General features: G+C 44.8%; 1 protein-coding gene across 1 annotated transcript in view; it reads right to left on the bottom strand.

Moving 5' to 3' along the window:
* Nucleotides 1-16009, bottom strand: part of LOC126176613 (solute carrier family 22 member 1-like) — a 73508-nt gene extending 57499 nt beyond the window's left edge. The window contains exons 1-2 of the mRNA XM_049923773.1: nucleotides 15927-16009; nucleotides 7925-8082 (exon numbers count right to left, since the gene is read on the bottom strand). Coding sequence (XP_049779730.1) covers nucleotides 7925-8082; nucleotides 15927-16009 — 241 coding nt within the window. The remainder of the gene's footprint in view (nucleotides 1-7924; nucleotides 8083-15926) is intronic.
* Nucleotides 16010-22496: the final 6487 nt, after the last annotated feature.

Genomic DNA, 22496 nt, shown 5'->3' with positions numbered 1-22496 from the left:
TTATTTCTATTACCTGAAATTTAATTCCTACAGCAAATTTTTCTTTGGTTTACTTTACTGATTTTTCATTGTACAGACTGAATAACATCGGCGATAGGCTACAGCCCTGTCTCGCTTCCTTCTCAACCATTACTTCCTTTTCATGCACCTCGTCTCTTATAAATGCCGTCTGCCGGCCGGTGTGGCCAAAAGGTTCTAGGCGCTACAGTCAGGAACTGCGCGACTGTTACGGTCCCAGGTTCGAATCCTGCTTCGGGTATGGATGTGTGTGATGTCCTTAGGTTAGTTAGGTTTTAGTAGTTCTAAGTTCTAGGGGACTGATGACCTCAGATGTTAAGTCCCATAGTGCTCAGAGCCATTAGAACTGCCGTCTAGTTTCTGTACAAGTTATAAACAGCCTTTCACTTCCTGTATTTTACCCCTGCTACGTTCAGAAATTTAGAGCCTTGTCAAAAGGTTTATTCAAATCTACAAATGCTACAAATGTAGTTCACCTTTCGTTAAGCTGTCTTCTAAGTAGTACTGTTAATATTGCCTCGTGTATTCGTATAAGAGAGAGAGAGAGAGAGTTCGAAGGCTAACTAATGTTAAAGACACTCAGTGCAGAGTTACATGAAACTTAGTTTTATGAGGCTTTTAAAGTAGATTTATCTAGAAAACATTATTAAAAACTTTTGCTAAGTGACTGCATAAACGTCACAAAGTAAGTGACAAACGGATGTTAGTCATTCATTACCATTATTAATATAAAGGCGATGAATTTGCGAAACGACTAGTTATCGACGCCCTCAGTCCTCACTGAGAAGAGAGTCAGTTTCGTTAAAAAATGTATCAAATCTTTGTTCCGAATGGTGAACTTCTAAAATCAAACTTGAGGTCGCTCATCTTGGAGTGAGGAATATATGGTGTTCCAGATATTAGCTAAATGCACCATCCTTAGTTCCTGCTTGACCAACACACCAGACAGGCACTAATGTGTATTATTTAACTACGTGCTATGCGTACAACGTTTGTACTAAAGTGTTGTTTTCTTTGTTCGTTTCATGTCGCACAGGTAAGACACTGATACAGCGAACCAATGGTGTTCAACCAACGCAATAACTGCCGGTGCTTGTGACTAAACAAAAGGGGACTGAAAGCTTATGATGGTGAGAACAATGGGCCATCATTACCAGGTCGTCTCTCCGCATTCTTATAAAATGTATGTACAAACTGATTTGTGTGTGATGTATTACCTCACAAGAGTTCTTGAACTTGTAAAAATCACTGTGTATTATATCAACATCACATTATAAAATGATGGATTGAGATCCGTAAACCAGTTCATTTTAGGGTAAGAGGGGCGCATATCAGCCAAACAGCTTGTTCAACATGTCGCTCATTATAGGGAAAGACAACGGCCAATAACAATCATTTTGAGCACCTCTGTGCCAAGTGTCATCACAGCCTTAACTTTGTTGTGTGTTGCTTACTTTCTGATCAGGCGGAGAGCTAATTCCAAAAGGGAACCAAGGGTAGTCCCGGTGCATTGGATACCGAGGGCGTGAGGTGAGTAGGTAAGGAGTTGATCGGGCAATGGTTGTCCAGTACGGAATTTTTAGGTTTTGTTTCATGTAATGTGTTTTAAGGGCACTAGGTCACATTTAAGTTTTCTATTGGTCAGGAAATATGAAATAGGTGCTGACCCAGACAAGTTAAGAGCTAGTTAAGGGTCGACCCAGGGACTGGGTCTTACCAAAAAGGGAAATAATGTAGCGGTACCACAGTTTAAGATAGCAAAGTTAGATTCAGTGCAACATTTCTGAGCAGAAGCTACAGCCAGGTGCGGGCCAGATTGCAGTAAGTTACACTGAACAGCGGTTGCAAAGTAAGGAGTCATCGAACTGCTGAAAAGAGTAAATGCAGCGGTTTGCATGGCATAACTACAGGCAAAAGGGGCCCACTGGCGCAACCCAGTTGTAGTGCATATGTGACTTGGAGCCGCACATTAGCAAAACAGAGGTGCACAGCCACATACAAATGGGTGTCGTTTTCCAACGAGATTCCTTCAAGTGTGGCAGCTCTCCTGGATGGCGAGGCATGTCACACCACCGGCTACACGCAGCAACAGATGGAGTGCCAGTGTCCCAGTCCACAGCAGATCATTAGTTCGACCCTCTGAGGCCGACGTGGCGTCCACAGCCAGCCAGCGGTGCGCCACTCTTTGGCTCGGTACCGCAGACAGTCGTCTCAGCTCGCAACAAACGCCGGACACATCCCGAGATGAGGGTCACAGATCCGGACGCCGGATCGTGGGCGCTTGCCACCGTGATCTCAGCTATGCCAGTGACGAAGAAGCAACAGCGGGAATGGCCTACGGCTCCCGGCAGAGCAGCACGGAGACATCGAGGATGGTGGGCGCTGAGTCAGCTGCTGGTGCACCCATCCTGACATCATCAGAACTCAGCGGGCCAGTCAAGACCAGCACGACACAGCATTGTATATCACAGGCTGCTGGGGTGCTTCCTCAGCATTGAGGGGCCCAGTGACACAGACAGAGGTGAACGAGGACACTGTAGTTTGAAACAATAAATCATTTGGGAAAGTTCTCACCGAATTTTAATACGGCACCTCCTGGCAGCCACCCACTGCATTTGGTGTCTCCCTGCTACATTTTCTCATCCTGATACATTCTGTAGCAGAAGTCGCCATTATACTACACTTTTATAAATGTGTCGCAGATCTGTTTCCCTCTGTGTTTTATTGTTTACTTCTCTGTAGTAGATGCTTGTTTCCTGTATGAACTGTCTCTAGGTTTCGTACTGTTTTTGTTGCTGATTCATACCCTGCATTGTAGAATCATCTTTTACTTCTTTAGGCAGTGCAGTATTTTCCTCAGGTTTTGTGCTGTCACATTCTACCAAGAACTACCCAGTTTCTATCAATAAATCCTGATAACTTGCAGTATAATGTCACTCCTATAACTGCCTGTGATCTTGCTTCTGTCTTATATCACATAGTTTTGAATTTTCTCCGAAAACTTTTTTCCTGATATTTCGCAGGTCTGTGTCACATGTTCTCTTCTATGGTATTTACTGTCCACTTATTGGCAGATATTTCTTGCTCTTTCGTCGTCGTCCCCCCTCCTACACTCCTGGAAATTGAAATAAGAACACCGTGAATTCATTGTCCCAGGAAGGGGAAACTTTATTGACACATTCCTGGGGTCAGATACATCACATGATCACACTGACAGAACCACAGGCACATAGACACAGACAACAGAGCATGCACAATGTCGGCACTAGTACAGTGTATATCCACCTTTCGCAGCAATGCAGGCTGCTATTCTCCCATGGAGACGATCGTAGAGATGCTGGATGTAGTCCTGTGGAACGGCTTCCCATGCCATTTCCACCTGGCGCCTCAGTTGGACCAGCGTTCGTGCTGGACGTGCAGACCGCGTGAGACGACGCTTCATCCAGTCCCAAACATGCTCAATGGGGGACAGATCCGGAGATCTTGCTGGCCAGGGTAGTTGACTTACACCTTCTAGAGCACGTTGGGTGGCACGGGATACATGCGGACGTGCATTGTCCTGTTGGAACAGCAAGTTCCCTTGCCGGTCTAGGAATGGTAGAACGATGGGTTCGATGACGGTTTGGATGTACCGTGCACTATTCAGTGTCCCCTCGACGATCACCAGTGGTGTACGGCCAGTGTAGGAGATCGCTCCCCACACCATGATGCCGAGTGTTGGCCCTGTGTGCCTCGGTCGTATGCAGTCCTGATTGTGGCGCTCACCTGCACGGCGCCAAACACGCATACGACCATCATTGGCACCAAGGCAGAAGCGACTCTCATCGCTGAAGACGACACGTCTCCATTCGTCCCTCCATTCACGCCTGTCGCGACACCACTGGAGGCGGGCTGCACGATGTTGGGGCGTGAGCGGAAGACGGCCTAACGGTGTGCGGGACCGTAGCCCAGCTTCATGGAGACGGTTTCGAATGGTCCTCGCCGATACCCCAGGAGCAACAGTGTCCCTAATTTGCTGGGAAGTGGCGGTGCGGTCCCCTACGGCACTGCGTAGGATCCTACGGTCTTGGCGTGCATCCGTGCGTCGCTGCGGTCCGGTCCCAGGTCGACGGGCACGTGCACCTTCCGCCGACCACTGGCGACAACATCGATGTACTGTGGAGACCTCACGCCCCACGTGTTGAGTAATTCGGCGGTACGTCCACCCGGCCTCCCGCATGCCCACTATACGCCCTCGCTCAAAGTCCGTCAACTGCACATACGGTTCACGTCCACGCTGTCGTGGCATGCTACCAGTGTTAAAGACTGCGATGGAGCTCCGTATGCCACGGCAAACTGGCTGACACTGACGGCGGCGGTGCACAAATGCTGCGCAGCTAGCGCCATTCGACGGCCAACACCGCGGTTCCTGGTGTGTCCGCTGTGCCGTGCGTGTGATCATTGCTTGTACAGCCCTCTCGCAGTGTCCGGAGCAAGTATGGTGGGTCTGACACACCGGGGTCAATGTGTTCTTTTTTCCATTTCCAGGAGTGTATTTGGTGATTTATGTTCCTTACATAGAACACACGTTGTGGTATCGTTAGAGTGCTCATTGCTTTCTAATGGCAGGAGACGCCTCCCCACAATTCGTTCTTAAAATTCTTCTTTGTTAGGAGGATTTGATATGTGTAACATTCATCTCTCTTCCCCATGTGTTTTTACATCTGTATTCACATGGCACACACACTGCCACTTGTTTGTTTTTAATGCTGTATTTTCTGATCTGGCCTTTTTACTCACGATGTCCACAAATTACTAATTGTTTATCACAAGGTTTTATGTTCTGCCAGATGACCAACGTCTTGGTGTTCAAAACTCCTCCTCGCTACTAGAAAGTCGTTCACTGAAGCCGAATGAAATCCAAGACATACTTTTTGTCGCTTCACGAGTGCTGTTATAACCTGAGGGCTCTCATTTCAGTAACTTGATGAACCACTTTTCTTCCGACTGGTTCTGTCCTGAATCGGACTGTAAAGCCGTTTCCGAAGGTTTCCTTGGGCAGTTCATCTTCAGGGTTCCTCAAGTGTATTGTGTCTTTCGGTGTCTTTGCATTTGTGTCCACTGGGATGTGGTACACAATCATTAAAGGTCTCTTAATCTTAGGCTATTCACAAATCAGTTTCTCTTGCACCCTTTTGTTGTTGATTATCTTTTTCGTGACCCTTTACGTAGCAATTTCGAAGACTATTACATTATCGGTTTGCTTGACCTTCTTCATACAAATATTCTCTTTGGTCTGGTTCATTAAGTTCGTCAGATTTTGTTGCACTGTCTTTGCCTCTTCATTTGTTCTTGACTTTATGAGCAAAATATTTTGTTCAATTGCTTTCTCTGCTATGATTTCAGCTGCAGGAGCTGTTTTGCTTGCATCTCTACTTGGTCGCTCTGTTAGTACCACACATCTGCATGTTTTCTCTAGTTTCGTGAATATTCTCTCGTTTTATTTTTGTAGGTGTTCCGAACTGCACTGCCAGTTAATAAAGCCTGCTTTATAGCGCATTGCGATATTTTTGCCAGTAATTCCACTTTTAGTTCGCTTGTTCTTGGGCTGTGTCATCTTTTGCCCAGAAAATTCATTTTCAATAAATACCATCATGTCTTCATACAGCTGCTTCATATTGACTGGTTTTCTAACTGTAGCGTTTTTCCTTTCGGCATTATTATTTGTTTTATCCTCGTCAACTGCCACCGTTTCTTTACGTGTAGTCGTGCTGACTACATCTGTTTGCCCATTTGATGTCGAGTGCAGTGCAAGGCCTCTCCACATTAAGAAACAGGTGCTGGCCACTGGAGTCTTAAGCGAAGCACACGTTCTGACTCGCCCGGAAAGTGTTCCATTAGTTTCAGGTATGGACTATGGACAGGCCAGTCCATTCCAGGAATGTTATTGTCCACAGACGATGCCTCATAGATGCTGCTTTGTGACAGGGTGCGTTGTCGTGCTAATCCAAACAAATAACGTCTCCTAAGTGGCCCTGTACCGTGCGCAGTACACGGTGCTGTTAAATGAGTTGATATGCTTCCGAATTTAGCGTTTTTTTCTTACGCGCAGGAAAAGCAGTAGACAGTAATTACTAAAAACATTGCCATATCATAACACCAACTGCAGGGTTCTTTACTGTTGACACTACACATGATCTTAGGTAACGTTCAGTAGGTTTTTGCCGAACACAAACACCTCCACTATATTGCCACAGGGGAATACGTGATTCATAACTCCAAACAATTCGTCTCCAATCACCGACTGTCCAGCGGCGACGCTCTATACGCGGCCTAGAGCATTGCTTAGCACTTACAAGGGGAGGCCACGACGTCTGGGACGCGGATTTACCGCAAACTTCGTACACTCGTAGTACTCCACGAGGACAACAAAATGTGTAAGCAGTAGCGCGTACTTCTCAAGCGTTATTGAGAAAATCGTAAGATAATTTCAGTCGTCAAACATAGATCTGTGAGTGGCCATTTTTATCATGAAGGGGCGGCAGCCGAGTAGTTAGCGTTCAAGCTCTGTAATCACTGCATCGCTGGATCGAGTCCCGTTCGCCAATTTTTTTTTATTTTCAACACAGACGTTTTCTTTACTATTTATATTACAATTGATATAATGGGAAGAATACGTGTAATCGGATGAACTTTTATTAAATTCACAATGTTATTTGGCAGTCTACAAATTTTTAATATCACAAAAAATACAATAGTCAGCTCTTCAGGGCTCCAGCAAAAATTCGACAGCTCATGAGCCCTCTGACAGACAATGTAAGCCTTCCAACGCCAGGCGTGCATACAATGCCGTCTAGTTGTGGGCACATTTATGTCGGATACATTGTACGTACCATTAAACAGCGCCTTGTGGAACACAAGAGGTGTTACCGCCTGCGGTATCCTGAGAAATCACCGACAGCAGGAAACAGAAAATGTACACTGAATTGTATTCGACAAGACATCTGTCATTAAACGGATCAATAGTTTCTGGAGTAGCGTCATAAAAGACTGACAACACCCTTAATAAACACTCAGCTCTGCAGCTAAACACAGCTTGGAATACAGCCACTGGAAGGCTCAAGCGGGCTCGCAACGATAAAATTACCATATAAGGCACCGCAGTGAGTAGCAGTGTTTTCGCAGAAGGTAGCTTGGCCACATAAGGGCAGCAGCAGCATGCACTCGACAGTCAGTGCCTCGCCAACTACACTAATGCTCATAAATTAAGGATAATTGCAGAATGCGATGCAACACAACGTGGCACTAGACAATACTGACGCTAATAGCATAGGCACATATGGAACACACAGGACACAGATGTGTAAGTCCACGGTATTGGTGATAAGTTGATAAAACCGCTACGAAACACATGTGCTGCAAAACGCCACTGTTTCCTGCGCACGTACCCCCACATCAATATGGGATATGATAACAATGCACACGTACACAGGCCGCACAACGGGTTGATATACTCTGGATCAGGTAGTCGAGCAGCTGCTGGGGTATAGCCTCCCATTCTAGCACTAGTGCCTGTCGGAGCTCCTGCAGAGTCCTAGGGGTTTGAAGACGTGTAGCAATAGGTCGACCAAGAGGGGGTTTAGTCTGGAGAACATGCAGGCCGCTCCATTCGCCTGATATCTTATGTTCCGATGTACTGCTGCACGATGGCAGCTCGGTGGCGCCGTGCGTTATCATCCATCAGAAGATAGGTGGGACCAACTGCACGCACCACTGAAAAGGCGGACATACTGGTGCAAAATGACGTTCCAGTACACCTGACCTCTTACAGTTCCTCTGTCAGAGTTCTTTCCATGAAAAATACTTTCTTAAGGTTTTGTAAACGTCGCTCTGGCACTGCTGCAACACATTGCTTCCCCCTACTCACCTACAGATATCGCCGACTCCAGCATGACGCCTCCAGCGCCCCCCACCAGCGACTCCGCCACGACAAACAGCGGGAGCAGAGACGGTGTGAACAGCATCATCACCCTGCTGACGACGTGCATCACCACGCAGGCCAACTGCAGCGGGCGACGTCCGTACCTGCAACCAGCGTATACCCGCTTGCTTCACAAATATTCCATTTCCCAGATTTTTACTGTAAAATGTGTCAGGACAAAAAGGATTTGAAGACATTAGCTGCCATCCTCGCGTAATTATACACTACTGGCCATTAAAATTGCTACACCAACAAGGAATGCAGATGAAAAACGAGTATTCATACTAGAACTGACATGTGTTTACATTTTCACGCAGTTTGGGTGCATAGATCCTGAGAAATCAGTACCCAGAACAACCACCTCTGGTCGTAATAAAGGCCTTGATACGACTGGGCATTGAGTGAAACACAGCTTGGATGGCGTGTACAGGTACAGCTGCCCATGCAGCTTCAACACGACACCACAGTTCATGAAGAGTAGTGACTGGCGTATTGTGACGTGACAGTTGCTCGGCTACCATTGAGCAGACGTTTTCAATTGGTGAGAGATCAGGAGAATGTGCTGGCCAGGGCAGCAGTCGAACATTTTCTGTATCCAGAAAGGCCCGTACAGGACCTGCAACATGCGGTCGTGCATTACCCTGCTGAAGTGTATGGTTTCGCAGGGATCGCATGAAGGGTAGAGCAACGGATCGTAAAACATCTGAAATGTAACGTCCACTGTTCAAAGTGCCGTCAATGAGAACAAGAGGTGACCGAGACGTGTAACCAATGGCACACCCCATACCATCACGCCAGTCGTCAAACACGGATGCGACCATCATGATGCTGCAAAAAGAACCGGGATTCATCCGAAAAGATGACGTTTTGCCATTCGTGCACCCAGGTTTGTCGTTGAGTAGACCGTCGCAGGCGCTCCTGTCTGTGATGCAGCGTCAAGGATAGCCGCAGCCATGGTCTCCGAGCTGATAGTCCATGCTGCTGCAAACGTCGTCGAACTGTTCGTGCAGATGATTATTGTCTTGCAAACGTCCCCATCTGTTGACTCAGGGATCGAGACGTGGCTCCACGATCCGTTACAGCCATGCGGATAAGGTGCCTGTCATCTCGACTGCTAGTGATACGAGGCTGTTCGGATCCAACACTGCGTTTCGTATTACCCTCCTGAACCCACCGATTCCATATTCTGCCAACAGTCATTGGATCTCGACCAACGCGAGCAGCAATGTCGCGATACGATAATCCGCAATCGCGATAGGCTACAATCCGACCTTTATCAAAGTCGGAAACGTGATGGTACGCATTTCTCCTCCTTACAGGAGGCATCACAACAACGTTCCACCAGAGCAACGCCGGTCAACTGCTGTTTGTGTATGACAAATCGGTTGGAAACTTTCCTAATGTCAGAACGTTGGAGGTGCCGCCAACGGCGCCAACCTTATGTGAATGCTCTGAAAAGCTAATCATTTGCATATCACAGCATATTATTCCTGTCGGTTAAATTTCGCGTCTGTAGCACGTCATCTTCGTTCGTGTAGCAATTTTAATGGCCAGTAGTGTATATCTGGTGTCGCGTCTTTCGGTTATTTTGATCCTGCAGCCATTATGATTCAAGACACAAAGGAATTAAAGACATTAGCTGTCAGGCAGAATTCATTTAAATGGATGGGAAAAGTTGAAAATTTGTGCCTGACCAGGACTGGAACCTCTGTCTCCTCCTTAATTTGTTTTATTATGAAAAGCCCAGGTTAATACTGAAAGTTTTGGATCCGGTGGGGAGCGAACCAGGAACACACCACACGCTGCTTCCTTACAGTTATTGGACAATATTTTTTTTTTTCTTTTTTTGCTTGTAACGGCAAGAAAGAACGGACACAAGGTCAACTTAAGGCTGGGTGGAGACAAGGTGGGCAAGGGTCGCAGGCCGTGGCCTCCCTCCCCCCAGACTGTAACTGCGCTGGACTATCACATAGTACTGGCCATTTCTTTATTTATCTTTTATTTTTATTTATCTGAAATTACTTGCTACTCTAAAAAGTGTGGGACAAAATCCTACATGGCTTCTACCACTTAAAAAGAAAAAATTGTATCATTTTTAGTCTTACCGTGCAACAACTTTTTTTTCCATTACTTAAACAACAAAAAGTCTAACAGAGCCACAAAAATGAAATAAACTGTGTAAAGATGCATCTGAAAGGGGACGGCAATGAGAATTCCACGACGACCGGTTAACTCACCACTTTTTTGTCAATTTTACCAAAAACAAGGTAACAGGAATGAAACATTCCAACAGTAAAGGATTTCTACACATCATCCAACTCCTTGACGATTAAAGACGAGATACAGCATGTTCGCAAAAAGTGGACGACAGTGTGGCAACCTATCCATTGGGCAGAAACCATATACTGGAAAGAGGCACAAGGGTCCGGGTCATAACCGCTCCCCACCACGTAATGAACATAGAGCCCGACATGCCACACAACTGTATTGTTCTCTGTTCGGGAGAACAAGGTTGAAACGGGACGCAGGAGAATGTCAGTGGAGATTGTCGCTTCCGTCCTCCTGGCAAGAAATGCCAATTGTCGGCAGAGCGAACTGCAATAACTGTGTTCGAATGCGACCAAGCGGTGACATAAACGTATTTGTTTCATGGCAATAACTGCATCAGTCCAATATGAAAAAGTCGAACGTTGATGGAGACAAGGTTATGAACGACTTGGTACCGCGAGAACACAGGGGTAGGCTGACATTGGATCAAACAACCTTCCATTCTGTGTCTGGTGATGGGGACTCCACAGAGGAAACGTGATTTGGAAACGTCCAGCGGCATACTAGCATTTTTACAGAGAGATCAGATTGGGTTCAAATGGCTCTGAGCACTATGGGACTCAACAGCTGAGATCATCAGTCCCCTAGCCCTACTTAAACCTATCTAACCTAAAGTCATCACACACATCCATGCCCTAGGCAGGATTCGAACCTGCGACCGTAGCGGTCGCGCGGTTCCAGACTGAAGCGCCTAGAACCGCTCAATCCTGAAGTAACAGACATAAAAAAAAGTTCACGAATACGCCTTAATTTATTATTTATCCTACCAACATCTATTGGCGGGGTTAAGCTCTTGGGTCGGAGACAGGCAAAAAGGCGAGCTATAAGTCACTGGGGGACGCGAAGACACTTAAAAGTAGTGCGTCGCAGAAGTAAATCAGAAGCCTCATCCCGAACATCAGGGAGGCCAAAACCTCCCTCCAACAGGGGTCGCGCCATAGCCGGATAGCGCACTCGAAAAATAGGGTTTCACCAGATAAACTTGCTAGATAATCGATGTAACTTTCGGGACACCATCGCAGGAAAGGCACAAATTTGGGCAACAAAATAAGATTTGCACAACACGTAAGTTTCCAAGGACTGAAAGTTAAGAAGTAACGAGAGAGAGCGACGCGAGTGATTAAGGATCGCTCGTTGCATCCAGTCCGTGACGGATGTCCAGTTTAACCCACCAATCTTCATCGGACAACAATCGATAACAATACCCAACGATCGATTGCGGGCGACCGCAAAAGCCCATGGAGTCTCAACCGCGTCAGATATCCGCACACTGAGTAATCAGTGTCTCCGGTCGTTAACCTGTGCTCTCGTAAGACGACAAAATGCATCCTACAGTCCTTGAGCATCGGTATGTCGTCATGAGAAGGAAGAAGCACCATAAAGCCAACGGCGCACGCGCGAACGATAAAACTTTCGCCCAATAACGACATGCTATGCAGTCGAGCAACTATGGGTCTCAAAATGGGTTCCAATGGGTTCCAGAAGAAGCGCGAGTAACGACATAGATAGCGGACTACACCTCGACACACTTCTATGGGGGGAGGGGGGGGGGGGGGGGGAAGACCAACGTTCACATCAGTAGACGCCTGAATGCCAGTAACTAGAGACGTGAACGTCCTTCGTGCAGAATCATTAAAACCAACAGCTGTCAACACTCACTACAGAAAAACTTGACTAACCCCGTCACTCGCACGATTAAAATCAATGGAAAGTAGACCTCCCGTTAAAAGGACAGAGGAGGCAGTCGAGATCACGACATTCAGCAAGCGAGTACGACCCAGAAGACAGCTTTGATAACGCGCGACCACGCCAGCGAGCAAAACCGACAGACGGCTGTTTATCACCAGTGCGACTATTTTATGACTAAAATAGAATAGCGTCCCGTCTTTTTGGTAATTAAAACAATTCTTCCGATCTTAATGGAGGATGGGAAGTAGACCCCTTGCACCATTTAATGCACCATATACGTTATCGTATCTCCTATCAGAGGCCAAGTCCGAAAATAAAATTCTTCGGGAAGAACATTCAAACCCGGCAATGTGCGGGAAGGAGAGTGAATTGCAATGTCATGAACGTAATCACGGTGAAAATTGCCAAAAACTCCTGATGGAGAGTTGGCGTAACAACACCATCAAGGAGGAAGTAAACTCAGCAGGCCGTATTCCGTCATATTCCACTCCAGCGTAGAGATCGGAAAAATACTGAGAGAGTTCACGCATTATATCTGGTTGGGATGACCACTCGCTACCACCTACAGAACGAATGGTACTGAGACACTTCCTTGGAGGTAACGTTCGAAGCCGAATTAGATCATACACAGACGCCAACTCATACTGGAGAACCGAACGTGTGTGGGAAGGCAAACGAAGACCATCTAATTGCAGTATTTTGAGTTACGGGAGTTTCGCCGTCAGGTAACGACATTCATAACTCTCAGTGGGACGTCTTGAGCACAGTCATAGAGATCGCGACGGACAGCATAATAAAATTCCCGAGAGTTCCTCGTTTCATCCGCTTTACCGTTGCTAAATCGCATGAGTGCAGTGCAAAGCCGAGGTGTGGCAGTGGCAGCCCACCATTCCATAAGCGAGGGATACCGCACTCGCAAACGGCTTGCTCGCCCCGCACGCGGCAGCGATGACGTCATCCAGAGAGGGGACCGCCAGAGATAACATATTTTGCTGCCAAATATTGCGAGAAAGATGTACCCGCTGCGTGACGTGGTTAAGAGTCATTGAAACAACACAGTGAAGTTGGCAGAAATTAATTCAGCTGACAAATGCTGAATACATAGTGAAGCAGCCAAATGAAAGTGGTCCAGTCGACTGCTAGAAGTAGCTGTAAAGTATGTAAACCACACTAAAGTCGGATATTTTCAGATCTATGTTTCTCGTAGACTCAACGAATTTTTACGTTGTTCACAAATTGCAACACCTTCTAGGATTTTCACGCCAATTAGGGCCATATAAGCGTGGTCATTACCAAATGTACGTCCAACCAAAAAGTTTTTCTGGAGTCCAACACGTGATGTTAATGACACTTTTATTGCACACAGTTTTCTTATACCCCTGTCAGGATTCTTCGATTGCAGTACAAATAATTTATGTTATAGTTTGTTATCCATATCCTGTGTATTACAGTTGTTCATTATAAACATTTATAAAATGTTTGTAACTTCTGTCCTGTTGTTTTACACTGAATATGCTAAACCTTCAGTAATTCTATTTTCAACTTTTATTATATTTGACATGGACTTCTGGTCAATAAGTTGTCCTCACCTCAAGTACGTTTATACTCCCAAGATGTAGTTCTCATTTTAATGAACAACAGGTCACATATTTCTTTACACTTAAAACTGTGTTGTTAAATACTGTTATGTACATAACCAATATGTATTGATATATTAGATAATTCATCTGTAACTCGATATCTACATTCCAGCTAATGTGTTTTAGTGTGTACATATGCAAGTACGTATTTTGTTTAGCAATCACTTTAATTATGAGCAGAATTTTTTCTATATGCTTTGCAAAATGTACACTCAATGGTTGACCCCTAATGCCTTTATCTTAAGGTTTAAATTGTGTAAATAATGTTACTCATCGCTACCACTACTATACACATATGTTGTCAATATTCCTTCAAGCCCAATTTGAGTACATGGTTGGTTACACTATTGTTATTTATTCCCTCCCCTTCATTATGATACTAGCACTACTGATATACTAAGCTTCTAGTTACGCACTGTAATGTAACTTCATTAACATATGAAGATTTCCTTTAAATATAGTCGATATGTGACATTAATTTTTTCACTACTATAACCTGGATGCATATGAACACTGAGTGACATTTCAACCCATTTAAAAGCACTGTATTTTAGCTTGTTTTAATGTTACAGGTGCGATTTCCATTACGTTTATGATATAATTGACGTTTGTTTATATACTTATGCATTTCATTACATATATGCAATGAATACGACACTGTTTAAGATTAGTGTTATAAAATGTTTCCTACCTCGCATTGTAACGTCAATGTTATCTTATGCCTGGAGATAGAAACTTCGTTTTCTGTTTACATGTGAAACTATACCTAATATGTTTACCAAAGATGGTCTAGTCCTCTACATTACCAAGTAACATGTCATCGAGATATTTTTATACCATACAACAAAAATTTTTCTTTTAAAAATCTTTGACGAACTTATCAACATTTTTTATAAAGTAAAATTTACGGTTCGGATCTTCTCTTCAGTACTGCTCTGTGTACATTTAGTATTTGTGTGTTTGCTTCAAAAGTCCTGTCTCATAAATTTACATTGATGGCATGCACTACAGATTTTTAGTAATGACTAATGCAATATGGTGGCTTAAACCATTTTAACACTGTAAGTATTCATGTTATTTTGCATTTCCTTGTAAAGAACAGTTAACATTTTCTGAATACTACATACAATTATTAGTATCTTTTTGTAGTATCCATCAATATGGTCCAAGACTGAACCCGGAAGATATTTGGGTTTAATATAGAAGTTCCTGATGATTCGATTATGTATTTTATACAAAATTTTGTATATTGAACGATGCACACGACAGTTACTTGATCAACAATATCTTTGTTGTTTACTACTTAACACTATAAAAGGATGCCGTGAACAGTTCCCATGCTGTGTGAAGCCGACCGTTGTGGCCGTGCGGTTCTAGGCGCTTCAGTCTGGAAACGCGTGACCGCTACGGTCGTAGGTTCGAATCCTGCCTCGGGCATGGATGTGTGTGATGTCCTTAGGTTAGTTAGGTTTAAGTAGTTCTAAGTTCTAGAGGACTGATGACCACAGATGTTAAGTCCCATAGTGCTCAGAGCCATTTGAACCCATGCTGTGTGACCGAAATTTTCGTTCCATGACAACGCTGGGGGAGAAGGGGGGGGATGGGGTAGGAGGGGGGAGATTACCTCAATCGGTAAAACGTTCTTCTTTTTTTATACTCCAGATGACAGAATTTTAGTGTTCAGAAATCAGTCGTGTAGGCAATAAAAATATTTATGATGCAGCAGCTGTTGTGCGGCTACTGAAATTTTCAAAATACAATTGTGGTTGCTCCACAAGAATTCGAAGAAAAACTATAGTCAGAGAGTTAAATATCAGCACTGGCTAGGAAGAAATAACGCGACACCCTGGGGCCCTGTTCTCGTCATGCACGCACTCATAAAACATTTGCCAGACATCTGGGGGGATTTTTCAGATAAGACCTGCTTCAGCCTGACCTCAATGAATCTTCTTCTCCTTTGCAGGAAGTCATTTTCCTTCAAGTAAAGGTTCCTCCCTAAATGTGAACTGCATTTCATGGACGTACTGTGCATTATTCCTACCGCCACGTGGTTGCATGGAGAGCTGGTGGCCGCTTCTGCTGGTTGTTTGTGAGCTTTCAACTCAGCGTGTGCCAGCTCTCCAAGTGGCTCACTGCTCCCCTCAGTCAGATGTAGCGCTCTCTGGTGTACGGGCGATTGCAATGCCACTACCCATTCATGTACTGACAGACAGCGATTATTCATTTCCTTTAACACCAAATGGTAACAGAAAATACGAAGCTAATAAGAACAGAAAGATTTTTTTAATTACATATCACCCATGTAGCCTAACAGCAGTCCCAGGACTGCTCCAATGTTCTGTGCATAGAACATGACGTCACTGACGATGTGCATGTCATCGCAGACCCAGTTCATCTCTGACGGCACCGTCTGAGTGTACCACGTGTCGTCGTACTCCCAGCCGTGCTGGCAGGGCACCTCGGAAGCACCGTCCAGGGCGCTTCCGTTGTACATCAGGCACTTGCTGAATGTTCCTCCTTCCCTGTGTAACATACGTAGAACCACATTATAAGTGCATTCTGCAACATAATCTGAAAACTACAGCACTGGATATGACTAGTAATCTAAGAAAAAAATCCAGAAACAGTTTTAGAAATTTGGTTTGCACAGTGTTGTATTGCCTGACAAAACATGAGAAGCAGCCATAGGACACCAGAGAGAACTATCGTTTTCTGATGCTCGTTCGCTCCCCTGTGTTTTGTGAGGTGCAGTGGATTACCTCTACAGCTGTTTTTTACTTATAGAACTAGGCTCCCAGGTATATGGCATTTTCCTTGACTTCCGGAAGGCGTTCGATACAGTTCCGCACTGTCGCCTGATAAACAAAGTAAGAGCCTACGGAATATCAGACCAGCTGTGTGGCTGGATTGAAGAGTTTTTAGCAAACAGAACACAGCATGTTGTTCTCAATGGAGAGACGTCTACAGACGTTAAAGTAACCTCTGGCGTGCCACAGGGGAGTGTTATGGGACCATTGCTTTTCACAATATATATATAAATGACCTAGTAGATAGTCTCGGGAGTTCCATGCGGCTTTTCGCGGATAATGCTGTAGTATACAGAGAAGTCGCAGCATTAGAAAATTGCAGCGAAATGCAGGAAGATCTGCAGCGGATAGGCACTTGGTGCGGGCAGTGGCAACTGACCCTTAACATAGACAAATGTAATTTATTGCGAATACATAGAAAGAAGGATCCTTTATTGTATGATTATATGATAGCGGAACAAACACTGGTAGCAGTTACCTCTGTAAAATATCTGGGAGTGTGCGTGCGGAACGATTTGAAGTGGAATGATCATATAAAATTAATTGTTGGCAAGGCGGGTACCAGGTTGAAATTCATTGGGAGAGTCCTTAGAAAATGTAGTCCATCAACAAAGGAGGTGGCTTACAAAACACTCGTTCCACCTATACTTGAGTATTGCTCATCAGTGTGGGATCCGTACCAGGTCGGGTTGACGGAGGAGATAGAGAAGATCGAAAGAAGAGCGGCGCGTTTCGTCACAGGCTTATTTGGTAAGAGTGATAGCGTTACGGAGATGTTTAGCAAACTAAAGTGGCAGACTCTGCAAGAGAGGCGCTCTGCATCGCGGTGTAGCTTATTGTCCAGGTTTCGAGAGGGTGCGTTTCTGGATGAGGTATCGAATATATTGCTTCCCCCTGCTTATACCTCCCGAGGAGATCACGAATGTAAAATTAGAGAGATTCGAGCGCTCACGGAGGCTTTCTGGCAGTCGTTCTTCCCGCCAACCATACGCGACTGGAACAGGAAAGGGAGGTAATGACAGTGACACGTAAAGTGCCCCTCGCCACCCTCCGTTGGGTGGCTTGCGGAGCATAAGTACAGATCTAGATGTAGATGTAGAGTGTAAGGAATCTCTTTCGGAAGACACCATGCGGTCCTACTATGTGGACTAATCTGTGGAAGACTTTATGTGGGAAAGGACAGTTACGAATTAAACTACTAGTACGTTAAATTTGCCTAATTTTGTGACAAAGTGAAGCACCAAGCATGGTGTTGAGGTACTCCCATGCCCAACGAGATATCCGTACCTGTGCCTGACGGAACACACGTTGGGCCAGCTTGGATGTCAACTCTATCCTCATGCCAGAATCCAGGATATAGAGGACCAGTTACCACAGATGTAGGTCAGCTTGCCTCGGATACAACGGCAATCGAATCAATGCATGCATCCAGGACAGAGTGCGCGCAACGCCATACTGATAAATGGGCTAACACTTCCAGGATTTTTGAAAATCTGACTCGGTTTTTTAGTCACTGCAGTAAGTTCACAAAGCCCTCAACTCGTTTCATTTCGTTTCCTCCTTCCTTTTCGGTGCTTCATTTCTTTTGTGAGGCACTGAGTGAGAAATGAAGAAGTGGTCTGTGATGGAAAATAAATATTTTTCTACAGGATTAAGACATAATTGAAATGGTGTAAGTCCACCTTGTTTCATCCTTGACTCAACTGCTACTTTAATATGTTGTTATTTACTCTGCACAAATATGGTCTTAATGTACAAGTTCCTAGAACTGTAAGCGAATGATAATGTGAATGAGCCGTGGCGCGGCTCTCGGGCGCAAGACGCTATCTATTACTCCTCTGGTCGAGGTTGGCACTATGTGCGATCGCGAGCGCCTCCTGTCTGAGCGGGTCCTAACGAGGGAGTGAGGGCGAGTACGGGGGTCTGGGGCGGACAGCAGGGGAGAACGGACATTGCGGCCGCACTCTGAGGCCACAAGAGAAGAGTTGTTGTGCACGGCCGAGAAGGGAGCGTTGAGCAAGGCGGCAGTCAGCATCGCTTTCCGGGGGACAGAGAGTTGCGGCAGTCCAGCGAGCAGACCCCAGCTCTGGGAGCAGCGCCCCGGTTTGTCGACGCGACTTGGGTCGTATTTTGGCGCAGTATAGTTTGCTTGGTACGCATCTGCTGCTCCCTTTATGCCCACGTGTGTTGTTCTGTCCGTATGTGCATTGAAAAGGTTACGCTCCGGCTGGAACAGTGGCTTGTGCTTTACGTTCATGCACCCTGACTCATTTGTTTTGATGCAGGCAGCTGTAATTTCAGAGATTTTTTTTCATCGCGATTGGCTTAGCCGGGTGGTGCCTAGTATCCGAGAACAAGACAGCTAACGTGTGACCTGTTGTTTTGGGTTTTGGAGTCCTGTTTGGGCAACCTAGTTATCACGCACACAAATGTATTACTGCCGAGTGAGGTTAGTCCTAATCTTGTAGAACTGAGCTTTCAGTGACTGGCTCGTCTGTAAATTAATTAGTTTAATCTTTGTGGTGTGTTGTTTTTTTTGCTTTCAACGGTGAATTTCTTGTCATTCATTTGTGTAAGTTTCGCAGTTAATGATAACTGTGAGTAAGATAGCAAGGTCTTGAAGGGCTTGCGTATCGTGACTGTATTTTGGCCACTGTTTAATTTGATTTCTTGTTTCTCGGTCTTGTGACAACTTATGCCAAGTTTACTAATTTCCGCCTGTGGTGCGGATGTTGGTTTGAAGGTAAATCCGTTGGTAAATGTTTACTGGACGTAGGTGTTAACTGATCTTGCGTTGAACAAATGCCATTGTTAAATCGTTTCTTGTATGCTATAAATTGTATTACCATAGACAAGGAGACAGGGCACATCCTGTGGTCGAGGGGTAGGCACGGTTGCTGCTTTGCGCGTGGCGTCTTGTCGCTCGCTATCATTTCCCGCGTTAGTACGGGCGGCGGGAGATTTGTTTGCTCGCGGCTGTACGGCCGCTAGTCAGCTGTGCCTGCTCCCGCTTCAGGGTGTGCCGTGTTACGTAAGGCGTACGCCGACTTTCAGTCACTGTTACTCCTGTGTTGCAGTCGGTCGCTTACCGAAACGTTAGTCTGTTTTAGTACGGTGGCCACTGGGCCGTGGCGATGTCGGTTGATGATCAGCGTTGGGGCGGTCGTCCGCTCTGAGTGGCTTCGGCCGCTTGGACTTGGCAGTTACCTTTTGGTTAAACAGATCAAACTTGTTTATTTGCTGTAAGTTCCTAAGTAGTTTGTGAGAAAAGTTGTGACTCAGCTATTCATGATTTAACACAATTCAAGCATTTTGGCAAGGCATTTTCCCATCTATGTTTTATTTAAATGAGAAATATTTATTGGGGGCAATTCACCTGTTGAAGCTTAACATAAAATTTGTAACTTAGCTTTCATGATTTTACTTAATTTATGCATTCTTGTAAAGCAGTCCTTTATCTACGTTTTATTGATTGGTAATTCTTTATTGGGGTTATTCACTGGTTGAAGGTTAACATATGTTTGTAACCAAGTTTATGTCCCTGCTTAATTGAGATTTGTTACGAGCCTTTATTGCTGGAAGATCATTAAAGCTTGAGTGGTTGTAATAGTTAATACTGTTGTCTATGTTGTGGGCTACCCTTCCACTTCCACAGCCAAGCTGTCCTATCTACCAGTACAGTGAAGACCGTAAGGGAATGACACTGTGTCAAATGTGCAAATGTGGTAGTCCTTACTCAAAGCCGGGGAGTAATGTTGTTTGGTAATTTACCTTCAAAACAATTACCGGTATACAAATTCATTGCCTTTCAAGTCACCGCCAACTCTCTCCTGAACCAGAAATGAAACGTGGAAACACATTTTAAAATGTTTAATTTCTATTGTATTTTCAAAAATAGGAAATTACACATACAGAAATATGTGGGGTTTTTAACGATACGTTAGTGAGATCCAGTGAATACCATTACCATTTTGGTTCATGTGGTGGAGCGGAGCCTGTGATGTGGAGCAAAAGGTTGGAATCAAACAACAAGAGGAGTGCACAATGGACATGGAGGCGAGAATCAAATTGGAACACAAATAGGTCTGTTACATTTACTGATCTGTTTCCAACTGAAGGCATTCCTCTAAATTCTGCACACACACACACACACACACACACACACACACACACACACACACACACAAACATAGGGCATATCATTGATAATTCATACTGTTGTTTGACCAATAGGAGATATATTTCAAGTGACTGAAAACCAGTGCAGGGCCAACGGCCTTGCCGCAATGGTAATACCTTTTCCCGTCAGATCACTGAAGATAAGCACTGCCTAGCGCTGTTGGCAAGCGGGGTGCACGCAGCCCTTGTGAGGCAAAGTGAGGTGCTACTCGGTTGAGAAGTAGCGGCTCTGGTCTCGTAAACTAACAAAACGGCCGGGAAAGCAGATATCACCAATATCATTTTTTCATTGTTTAGAAGGGGTCAACTCAAAACAAGTAGCTCTCATCACGCCTTTCATGCCAGTGTCGACAAAAAGTGTCGGTTTTTGTTTCCCATTACAAACAAAATGATACTTAAAGCGTAATTTCAAGTACCCATTTTACAGAGCTGATTCAGGTTAGTATGAGGTTAATTACCCCTGAGGGGTAAATGAAATTTTCTAAAACAATTCGATTCTGTTTCAGTCATGAAACTAAATCATTTTCAAAAGTTTTTGAAGTTCGTGGTAAGGTCTTATGGAACGAAACTGCTGAGGTCATCGGCCCCTAGGCTTACGCACTAGTTTATCTAACTTAAACTAACTTACACGCACACATCCAAGCCCTGGGGAGGACTCGAAACTCCGACGTGGGGAGCCACGCAGACCGTGACAAGGCGCCTCAGAATGCGCGGCTACCTCGCGTGAACATTTGAAAAATATTATTACTATTATCACAATTTTGTAAGAATGTAATACTGATTATATAAATTATCAATAATTATTGTTTCTCAATTAGCAGCATTAATACGGTGGAGGGTACAGGTTCCTCAAATAGACCAATACACACATACGTTGCGCTCTGTCCCGTACATAGCTGATGATCAAAGCGAGACATACACGTAACAAATGCTAATTATCTCAAGGAAACGTCTTCTCCAAGCTATAGATAGGACCTGCAGTAGATCATTAACTGCACCATTACTCTCCTCCAAAGAGATAAAAGAAGTAATTGTCAGGATGTAACAGCAGTAATTCCACAATCGCTTCTATAGTGCTGTTATTATTGTTATTATTATTATTGGTATTACAACTACACTACTGGCCATTAAAATTGCTACAAAAAGAAGAAATGCAGATGAGAAACGGATATTCATTGGACAAATGTATTAAACTAGAACTGACATGTGATGAGATTTTCATGCAATTTGGGTGAATAGATCCTGAGAAATTAGTACCCAGAACAACCACCTATGGCCATAATAAAGGCCTTGATACGCCTGGACATTGAGTCAAACAGAGCTTGGATGGTGTGTACAAGTATAGCTGCCCATGCACCGTCAACACGATAACACAGTTCATCAAGAGTACTGACTGGCGTATTGTGACGAGCCAGTTGCTCGGCCATCATTGACCAGACGTTTTCAATTGGTGAGAGATCTGGAGAATGCGCTGGGAAGGGCAGAAGTCGAACATTTTCTGTATCCAGCAAGGACCGTACAGGACCTGCTACATGCGGTCGTGCATTATCCTGCTGAAGTGTAGGGTTTCGCAGGGATCGAATGAAGGGTAGAGCTACAGGTCGTAGCACATCTTAAATGTAACGTCCACTGTTCAAAGTGCCGTCAATGCGAACAAGAGGTGACCGAGACGAGTAACCAATGGCACCCCCTACCATCACGCCGGGTGATACGCCAGTATGGCGATGATGAATATACGCTTAAAAAAAGGTTCAAATGGCTCTGAGCACTATGGGACCTAACATCTATGGTCATCAGTCCCCTAGAACTTAGAACTACTTAAACGTAACTAGCCTAAGGACATCACACAACACCCAGCCATCACGAGGCAGAGAA

This window comes from Schistocerca cancellata, chromosome 3 (genome assembly GCF_023864275.1).
Source record: "Schistocerca cancellata isolate TAMUIC-IGC-003103 chromosome 3, iqSchCanc2.1, whole genome shotgun sequence".
Taxonomy (NCBI): Eukaryota; Metazoa; Arthropoda; class Insecta; order Orthoptera; family Acrididae; genus Schistocerca; species Schistocerca cancellata.
This window is presented reverse-complemented; position numbering and strand designations above follow the sequence as displayed.